This window comes from Palaemon carinicauda, chromosome 2 (assembly GCF_036898095.1).
Source record: "Palaemon carinicauda isolate YSFRI2023 chromosome 2, ASM3689809v2, whole genome shotgun sequence".
Classification (NCBI taxonomy): Eukaryota; Metazoa; Arthropoda; class Malacostraca; order Decapoda; family Palaemonidae; genus Palaemon; species Palaemon carinicauda.
Genome location: NC_090726.1, coordinates 102,439,686 through 102,450,923, shown reverse-complemented (window position 1 = coordinate 102,450,923; position 11,238 = coordinate 102,439,686). Strand labels below are relative to the sequence as shown.

The following is an 11,238-nucleotide window of genomic DNA, read 5'->3' as shown; positions in this document are numbered from 1 at the left end:
TATATATATATATATATATATATATATATATATATATATATATATATATATATACTCTTTGGTGTATATTTAATAGATCCTCCTGTACTTAAACTAGATGGCTTCCACTCACTGTAAGATAGGAAAATGTAACCTTTTTGACTATGTTTGAAATCAAGCAAACTTGACCAACTTGACTCTCCTCATTACTGTTTTGTTTTTGATTCCATGAAACTAGAATATGCTTGGTGGGCCTTGTGGCTCATGAAGGTGTTTACTGTGCAGATTCACCTATTAAGCATTAACTGAAATACGGGATGAATGCAACTAACTTTACTTTCGGCAGAGCATGAGTATTTATACAAACTGTTCCAATCAAGAAGGGCAAAAAAATTCGAACATAATGAGAAAAGCATATACATGCATAAACAGGTTATCAGTATGAGGGAGGAGCGATAACAACCAAATAAAATAAAACAGAAATACCATTGCAGTGTACAAGCATGTTTGTTACACGTCAGCACATGGCTCCCCGCCCCACCCACAAAAGACATATATGTGAAATAGGGAGCCGAACCATGCATGTTGAAGAGGAATGTTTTAGCAGAATGATGAATCCCAAGGAAAGGACCCATGTAAGGAGGCGCTAATAATGGTGGCCTGCTAGTGTCTTTGCCCAGGAAAACGTGTGCTGCCGAGTGCAGATCTGTCTCTATGTGTTGCTTGACTTGGAGCTTGTAAGCAACGGGACATCAAAGCTGCTTTGAGGGTAGAGTGAAAACATTCAACTATACCGTTGGCAGCAGGGTTGTATGCAATTGTCTGATGAAGGGTGATACCCAGGAGATTCGCTAATGATATCCACACTTGAAAGGTGAAAGTGGTAACCCTATCGTAAGTAATATGGTCAGGGATACAAAATCTCTCTATCCATCCTAAGAGTAAGGCAGATGTACACATAGCAGACATTGCAGTGTCAATGAGAATGGCTTCATGCCAACAAGTAGAGCAGTCAATGAGGGTGAATAGGTAATGATATCCTTGTGATGTGGGTAAGGGTCCTACAACATCGATGTGAATATGGAAAAAGCATCTCTGAGGTCGAGGAAAGGTGCCCACTCCTGAATCCGTGTTTAGATATACTTTTGAGGTTTGTGATGAAGAACAGTTATATACTGAATCCTTAGTATCCTTAGTAATGCCATGGCAAATGAACTTTGTCTTTAGTTGCTGCACAGTAGAACGGTATGGGTGATGTATATGGCCATGAATGAAATCAAACACCTGTCGGCGTATGGGAGAAGGTATCCACGGTCTAGGTCTACCAGTACTGACGTCACAGAAGAGGGTGGCATTGGAGTCGTAGAGATGTATAGGTAACCTTATATGCTTGGTACTCTGGATCATTTTTTTGAGCTTCTTTCAAGGCATTGTAATCCAATCCCAGGTGAATGACGGCCAATATGTTTCTTGATGGGGCTTTGGCAACGGGATTCATTTTCCAAGTTACGTTTTGAAGGGTACAACTGTATTCAGCCACGGCGGAGAAATGTCGGCGTTGACGGGCGGAGCAGTTGTTAAACTGTCTAGTGAAGGTATGTACAATAGGCATGTGATCCATGCAAATGACGAAGGGCATACTGCCTTCCAGGAAGTGGTGAAAGTGATGAACAGCCATGTGCACCACCAGCAATTTGCAGTAGAAGGAAAAGTGGCCGGATTCTGCCTTGGACAGTTTTCTACTGAAGAAGGCCAATGGGCGGGACGAGACGTTGACCACCTACTCGAGGACTGCCCTAATAGTGACATTGCTGGCATCGGAGTAGAGAAAGAGAGGTGCATGTGGCTCGGGAAAAGTAAGAGCAGCAGCGGTTGATAGTGCATTCTTTGTGTCGCAGAAGGCCGCTTCTTGAAAGGACTCCACTTCAGGTGTTTTGGCTTGTCCTTGAGGGAGACGTAGAGTGGGGCCAGAGGGCAGCAATGACTTGCAGGAAAAGAAGATAATAATTGATCATGGCAAAGAATTCAGGTAGCGCTTTGACGGTAAGGTTGAAGTAAGTTCTGAATGGTTGCTACCTTCTCACGGAGGGGGTGGACATATTTATGAGTGATGCGGTGCCCTATGATCAATATTTCATTATCGCCAAGGGTACACTTATTGCACAAGATTATAAGGCTATATTGTTGTAGGCCATCAAGAATGATGTGTAGATGATGGAAGTGCTCCTCTTTGAAGGAAGAGAACACAAGTATGGTGTTCATGTAACATACACAGTAGGGGAGCTCCCGTAAGATGCAGTCCATGAAACGTTGAAAAGTTGCCCAAGCCTAACAGAAGACAAAACAGGAGTAATTGAAGGTGTGTGTACCAAAGGAGGTGGTGATGGTGGTCTTGGGAATTACTTCTGGGCTCATGGGCACCTAATAATACACCTTCAGGAGGTCAAGCATGGAGAAAACCTCCATTTTTTTGCAAGTAGTAGGCCACGTCAGCGAGGTTTGAGAGGGAGTAGTTAATTGGTTATATCTGCATGTTCAGGCACCTGTAATCCCCACACAAATGCAAAGAGACCTCTTTCTTCAGAATGATGTGTAAGGGTGACCACCATCGGCTTGAGGCCTTTTGGCAAAGACCAATTTTTTCCATTTCGGCGAACGTTTGCTTAGTGGCTGCTAAACGATCTGGTGCCAGACATCCGAATATGGCAAACAATGGGGCCCCTTGCTGTCTTGATGAGGTGATACATACCGTCTTTTGTGGGAACAATCCATGTTTGATGAAGTTTTAGAGGGAAAACTTCCTGGTATGACATGAAGAGCTGGGTGTAGGCATCCATGGGTGCGCAGAGCAAGGTTGGTGCGGTTGGGATGGAGGGGCATCGAGGAGTAAAATCCACGTTGACTAACCATTGGTCAGGTATATCAACCAGTCTGGGAGGAATTTCACAATGAGGATTGGTAAGGGGACGTCAGTAATGAGAAGCTTTCAAATACCTTTGACTCTTCCAAATGATAATGTAAGAGTTTCAAACCTGTTGGTGGGTATTGCAGATCTATTAACAGCTACCAGGCAGATGTTGGCAGAATTAGACAGACTACGTTTTATCCTGGAGAGTTGCCTTGGCAGAAGAGAACAGTAAGCAACCGTGTCTACCAAAAATTGCATGCCTGTATCTGCGTCATGTAAAAGAAAAGATTAGTGACAGTGGAGAACACCACCACAAGCGATGGACTAGTTACATGTTTTTTGGCCACTGACAACAATTCTGATATTTCTTCGCAACAGCCACAAATTTGGAGAAGTAGTGGCATAGCTGAGGGCGATGGGGTCAGTAAGCATTTGTCAAAGTTGTTGATTGGGGCGTAAGCAAGTGGGGGGTGGTAGGCTGTTTTGTCTTAACTTATTCTACGTCAGTTTTAGTCAAAGTTGAATAGTTGTCTACTTTGTCAGGAGTGGAGGTGTTGATTGAGGACTTGAAGGTTGTGAATTGGCAATCCATAAGGCCGTCAACTTTGGTCATCAGACCTTTCATAGGCAAAACATCGACATCCATCGCAGCATTTACAGATTTGGGTAGGCGCCATACCCGAAGGGCACTCAGTAGATTCACTCATCTGCAGCAGGTTAGAAACGAGCGATACTGGTCATTTCCCTGAGGGTAAACAAAGACCTTTGTTTTCTCAACAGTTTCTGAGATGACTGATAAAGTTTCACTATGCGGGTGCTGGCAATAGTGAGTACTGCTCCAGGAGTTATGATTAGAGGGATTTGTACGGCATTTGTTTGTCCACTTGTTCACACAGCCAGCCGAAGATATCCTGGAAAGTTTTCCGAAGGATCGCCGCAAGAACGTAATTTGCTTTGGTACTTGACCGAGTCCCGCCCTTGATGCGAAACTGGTGAACGCTTCTCTAATGGTGAAGGATGATAGTTTCAGAGTGTTGGCGTTGATAGTAGAATCATTGTTTGAGGGCGTCATCATCAAACAATAAGACAGCAGTTTGGATGAAAGCTAGAAGGAGCTGGACTCTCCAGTGGTCACCAATGTGTGGATGCATCTGTATAGTATTCACTAATAAGCCGAGTGAATACAGTTCACTTCATTTGGGCGGAGCATGAATATTTATACAATACGTCTCAATCAAGGAAGGCACAAGAATTCAAACTCAATGAGATAAGCATATACGTGCATAAACAGGTAATCAGTGCGATGGGAGAGAGATAATGACAATATTAGTAAAAAACATAAATACCATTACAGTGAACGAGCCATATAGTATTCTTCTTTGTTTCTCACAAAGAAAGCTATTTTGTTATCTTCTAAGTTACCTGTTATTTTCTTGTTGGAATTTATTTTAATTCCAACCTTACTTATATTTAATGAACAAAACAATTATTCAAAAACCAATAAAACTTACATCAAATAGTAGATCCACTAGTAAGACTTTGAGATATTGCCCTACATTACCCTTTTCCCCAGACATGTCCTAAGATACAGAATAATATAGGTCACTTATCCCAAAGGTAGACGTTGAAGTGCTTCCAAAATTGTTGTGGTCTTGGTGATCGAACGTTTAGTTTTGTTCAGCGTTAATATTCTATGAAGATGCCGGCCTTTCCACTGAGTACTTTTTATTGGAACTGTTCGCCGTGGCTGTGGTAACCTTCGAGGTAATTTACTTGACATGTACATATTACGCACGCGCGAACTTACGGCCTATTAGGCAATTATTAATTCAAGTCATTTAATTCATAAGTTTGATTTTATTATTCATTTTACTGATCATTAACGCTAATAGTTACTATACTAAGTAGCATTAAGTTATTTACTTTTAATTTATTAAGAAAAATAGGTAAAGCTTCGAGTCAAGCTAACGACCGAACGGCTATTCCCTACAGTCGAACACAATTATTTACGTTAACTGTACTCCTTAAAAGGAAACAGTTTTGCTTTCCATTTCTTTTGCAACTTTTACCTCTATAATTTATTTTTGGTTTCTAACATTCTGCAAGCTAGCAAGAAGAGGTTCTTTTTTATGTTATTGAAGTATTGGTAATGTTACTCCTTTAGGTGAATGTGTTAGTGGTAGCTTTAGCCCTGCTGATCAACACCCAGTTTCCGTAACTCCCATATAATTTAAAGGTTTATCAAAACTTCTAAATAGATATGTTGAAGATAATAATCTGTTCCCGAATTTGCTGTTTAGCCTTTGCAAAGGCCTTTGAGCATAATGATGCATACAAAAATCCCTCGATTGTGGCCTGGAAGCTCGGATGATTGGCCTTCATTATATCGCTGGGTTTAACCATGTTAATCACGACAACCTTGTTTTCAAATTCTAACTGTTGCGAGTAGGTGGGTGTTTTCTTAGCATCATCATTGAATTTTTGAGTAATAGATTACATAGAATTTTTGTTAATGGAGACCATAGTTAGTATTGAAATTGATATCTACTGTCATCTTCAGGGTAGTGTTAGTAGCCCATTACATTTCATACCATATTTTACACAATATTTGGTTTAGCCTAGAAAACATACTTGTTACATATGAAGAGTATGATACTCTCTTCGCTTCAATAATATCTCTTGAATGTACAAGATCTGGGTTTGCTGGATTTCTAGAAAATGTAGAGGTATCGTTATTTCCCCACCTCTAAAGGAATCGTCGGGTCGACCTCAACCGTGTGTCAAAAGGAATCTATAAAAAAAGAAAATAATTGTCCCAATCTTTAAAGTTTTTCTTTCTAGTAGTGACTCAAAATTTACTAAACACTATTCAGAAAGTGAAAACATTTCAGCAATTTAAATATTTTTACGGCTAAATATATAAAATAGTTATGAAAACACTCTATTCATAAATATCTAAAAATAAATATGAAAATGAATAAAGGAAAAAAAATATGTCTATATTCATGGATGCTTCGGTACCACTTGCTTAGATCAAGAGGGAGGAGGTAAGATGATTAGAGACAATTTTCTGAAAGCAATAAAATTGTAAACATGGGCTTAGGAGTAAGGGGACTTTTTTGCTGGAAATTTATTTTTCTATATTTTACTTCAGAAAAGATTAAAAGACAATAAAGTGCACAAATTTAGTGACTCAGAAAATATTCAAATATAGTAAATTACATAAACTTAGTAACTCGTGCATCATAAGAATTGTCATTCAAAAACAATTTCCTGAATTACTCTACAATAGTAATATATATATATATATATATATATATATATATATATATACATATATATATATATATATATATATATATATATATATATATATATATATATATATATATATATATATATATATATATATATATATATATATATATATATATATATATAACAAGTATATATGTAACAAGTATATATATATATATATATATATATATATATATATATATATATATATATATATATATATACACCAGTAAATTTTCTTAGCTCGTGAATCCATCATCTTCTCTCCCTTCCCTTGCCCAGTTTGCCATCTCTAGAGATCTGGTCTGTTATTCTTTTAGTCCATATATCATCTGACATTATCAGTATATGTCCTGGCCACGTCTATTTCTTTCTTTTACATGTTGTTATAATATGCTCTAGTTTGGTTTGTTCTCGAATCCATGCTGCTCTTTTTCTGTCTCGTAGATGTAATCACATCAGTATTCTTTCTATAGCTATTTGAGTTTTAACTACCTTATGTTTTAAGGCTTTAGTAGGCTTCAAGTTTCTGATTCATATGTTAATACTGGTACGACCATTTGATTAATTACTTTTTTTTTTTTCAGAGAAAGCGGAATTTTACTTTCCATAATTTCTTTTTGTTTACCAATAACTCTCCTTTCCATGCTATTCCATCATTTAATTTCAGTCTCAAGTCCATGGAAAACTCTCTTATCTGTTGTCTCTCTATGTTTTCATTGAACGTTAATTTAGTTTTACTCTTCTTCAGTTTTCGTCCTACATTTTTGCTTTCTCTATTCAAATCTTCTACCATCTTTTGCAATTCCTTTTATGATTCACTAAAATAGAACTAAATCATATGCAATTCTTGAGTTGTTAAGATATTCACAATAACGTTAATTCCTACAATTTCTCAATCAAAACTCTTGAAAACTTCTTCTAGGAACCCTGTGAATGATTAAGGAGAGATAGGGTCTCCTTGCATAACTCATAATTTTCAGCTGTAATTTTTCCCAAAATTTATGCATTTCTAGGATTGCTTAACTATCCATAAAGACATATTCAAGTGTCCTAACATAATTATCAGCTATTCCTTGTCTTTGACGTGCTTTCTTCACTGTTAAAGTTTTGACAGAATCGAAAGCTTTCTCATAGTCTTTAAATGCCATACATAGTGATTTGTCTTAGTCACTTGATATTTCCATTAGATGGCTAATGCACTCCCTTGGTTGATTGAAGTCTACTTTCTTTCCTTTTTTTCTAAATATGATCTTGGTTAATATTTTATGTATTACTGAAAGTGAGCTTATTTGGCGGTAATTTTCAGGTCTTTTCTGTGTCTCTTTTTGTGAATTAATAAAATGAGATTTTTTTCCAAGATAAAAATATAGAGCAACATTGCAAACACACCTGCCTTCTGATGCAGTCAAGAAAAAAGAGAATCGCCCAAGACCTTAATCACTGTTCTAATCTAGCTACCTAAAAAATGTAAACAAACAACCTCAATTGCACCAACAAACAGTCTTTCTCACTACAAACAGTCATTACATTAACTGCAACCCCCCCCCCCCTCTCTCTCTCTCTCTCTCTCTCTCTCTCTCTCTCTCTCTCTCTCTCTCTCTCTCTCTCTCTCTCAATAGGATTTGGTAAACCACGAAAAACAAATTAAAAACCTGAACATTAAAACAATTATCCTCAACGGTATGGATGGTGATGTGGTAGTACTATTTGAAACTATTGGGCTTAAACGAGGCTAAAATTACAAGTTACGACACGACGATGCATCCAATAGACTACAATAACTCCTAAGAAAATTACAATTACTTATTTTTTGTGTTTTTAGTAATATGTTATTCATTTTCATTATATCTTTTTTCAGGTGGACTCAAGGGCAGATGCATTATTTCTCTACTCCATATCTACTATCAACTTATAACATAAAAGACAAAAAAATGAGATCATATTAATATAGTTATGAAACTATATACTATACACAAATTTAATAAATGTTAATTCTATCATTGCTTTTGATTTTTATCCTGCCAGGATATACAGTATACATTAATGTTTACAGAAAATGATTATTAATTTCTCCAAATATAATGTAAAAGGTTGCCTTCTACAGGAACATACAGTAGACATCTTTCAGATATCCGACTCATTCCCCTTTGGAGGGCGATGATAGCAAAAGGGTACAGCTTCCATATTTTCATTAGGTGGTAGTTTGCTGAGAGCATCTTTTTCTGGACTGTTATGAGAACGTATTTTGAAATTTATTTTTATCATTTTATTTTTATTTGATTGTATTTCTTGGAAATCTAAACAACTACCTTTCACTGATACTCTTGCCAATAGCACTAGGTACTACGCGAAGGAAATTTCAGTGGGTGGGACAGAAGTTTACTGAACAGGTGTGGGAGCAATAATGAATTGATTATATACACTTTAACTGGACATGTAGAAAACATGCGCATAAGAACTTCAAAAGCAGGTATTGTTCTTCAGTTTTTAAAAGGGCCATATTTCACTTTTATATCAACTTTCTTTTGTTAAATTGATATCAAAATTATAATCATTGTTATCCACGAAGGCAACTTCATCGTGAAATGAGACTTTTAGAAGAGGCTTACTCTTAGGACTCCAAAGAAAAGGGTGAGTGCTACAGTTCCATTTCACGAGGAGGTTTTTTTTTTTTTATTACAATTTGAATAGTTATAACATTAATTGCGAAGTGTAATGTTTTTTTTATTGCAATTTGAATAGTTATAACATTAAATTGCGAAGTGTAATGGTTTATTTTTTATTTTTCATTGCAACTTGAATAATTATAACATTAAATTGCGAAGTGTAATGTTTTTATTTTTCATTGCAATTTGAATACTTATAAAATTTAATTGCGAAGTGTAATGTTTTTTATTTTTCATTGCAATTTGAATAGTCATAACATTAAATTGCGAAGTGTAATGTTTTTTAGTTTTCATTGCAATTTGAAGTTATAACATTAGATTGCGAAGTGTAATGTTTTTATTTTTCATTGCAATTTGAATAGTTATGACATTAAATTGTGAAGTGTAATGTTTTTATTTTTCATTGTAATTTGAATAGTTATAACATTAAATTGTAAAGTGTAATGTTTTTTTTTTATTTTCCATTGCAATTTGAATAGTTATAACATTAAATTAAGAAGTGTGATGTTTTTTTTTATTTTTCATTACAATTTGATTAGTTATAACATTAAATGGCAAAGTGTAATTTTTTTTATTTTTTATTGCGATTTGAATAGTTATAACATAAAATTGCGAAATGTAATGTTTTTATTTATCATTGCAATCTGAATAGTTATAACGTTAAATTGTGAAGTGTAATGTTTTTATTTTTCATTGCAATTTGAATATTTATAACATTAAGTTGTAAAGTGTAATGTTTTTTTTTTCCATTGCAATTTGAATAGTTATAAAATTAAATTAGGAAGTGTGATGTTTTTTTTCTTTTTTTTCATTGCAATTTGAATAGTTATAACATTAAATTGCGAAGTGTAATGTTTTTTATTTTTTATTGCGATTTGAATAGTTATAACATTAAATTGCGAAATGTAATGTTTTTATTTTTCATTGCAATTTGAATAGTTATAACCTTAAATTGCGAAGTGTAATGTTTTTATTTTTCATTGCAATTTGAATATTTATAACATTAAATTGCGACATATAATGTTTTTATTTTTCATTGCAATTTGAATAGTTATAACATTAAATTGCGAAGTGTAATGTTTTTATTTTTCATTGCAATTTGAATTGTTATAACATTAAATTGCGAAGTGTGATGTTTTTATTTTTCATTGTAATTTGAATAGTTGTAACATTAAATTGCGAGGTATAATGTTTTTATTTTTTATTGCAATTTGAATAGCTATAACATTAAATTGCGAAGTGTAATGTTTTTATTTTTCATTGCAATTTGAATAGTTATAACATTAAATTGCAAGGTATAAGGTTTTTATTTTTTATTGCAATTTGAATAGTTATAACATTAAATTGCGAAGTGTAATGTGTTTATTTTTCATTGCAATTTGAATAGTTATAACATTAAATTGCGAGGTATAATGTTTTTATTTTTCATTGCAATTTGAATAGTTATAACATTAAATTGCGAGGTATAATGTTTTTATTTTTTATTGCAATTTGAATAGCTATAACATTAAATTGCGAAGTGTAATGTTTTTATTTTTCATTGCAATTTGAATAGTTATAACATTAAATTGCAAGGTATAAGGTTTTTATTTTTTATTGCAATTTGAATAGTTATAACATTAAATTGCGAAGTGTAATGTGTTTATTTTTCATTGCAATTTGAATAGTTATAACATTAAATTGCGAGGTATAATGTTTTTATTTTTCATTGCAATTTGAATAGTTATAACATTAAATTGCGAGGTATAATGTTTTTATTTTTTATTGCAATTTGAATAGCTATAACATTAAATTGCGAAGTGTAATGTTTTTATTTTTCATTGCAATTTGAATAGTTATAACATTAAATTGCAAGGTATAAGGTTTTTATTTTTTATTGCAATTTGAATAGTTATAACATTAAATTGCGAAGTGTAATGTGTTTATTTTTCATTGCAATTTGAATAGTTATAACATTAAATTGCGAGGTATAATGTTTTTATTTTTTATTGCAATTTGAATAGCTATAACATTAAATTGTGAAGTGTAATGTTTTTATTTTTTCATTGCAATTTGAATAGTTATAACATTAAATTGCAAGGTATAAAGTTTTCTATGTTTCATTGTAATTTGAATATATATAATATTAAATTGTAAAGTGTAATGTTTTTATTTTTCATTGCATTTTGAATAGTTATAACATTAAATTGCGAAGTGTAATGTTTTTTATTTTTCATTGCAATTTGAATAGTTATAACATTAAATTGCGAAGTGTGATGTTTTTATTTTTCATTGTAATTTGAATAGATAACATCAAATTGCGAAGTGTAATGTTTTTATTTTTCATTGCAATTTGAATAGTTATAACATTAAATTGCAAGGTATAATGTTTTCATTTTTCATTGC

At 33.6% G+C, this 11,238-nt stretch overlaps 1 protein-coding gene across 2 annotated transcripts in view; it reads left to right on the top strand.

Moving 5' to 3' along the window:
• Nucleotides 1-8,169, top strand: part of LOC137619445 (uncharacterized) — a 465,634-nt gene extending 457,465 nt beyond the window's left edge. For both annotated transcript variants that reach the window (XM_068349510.1, XM_068349505.1), the window contains exon 4: nt 8,046-8,169. In XM_068349510.1, the coding sequence (XP_068205611.1) occupies nt 8,046-8,133 (88 nt within the window). In that variant the 3' untranslated portion in view covers nt 8,134-8,169. The remainder of the gene's footprint in view (nt 1-8,045) is intronic.
• Nucleotides 8,170-11,238: the final 3,069 nt, after the last annotated feature.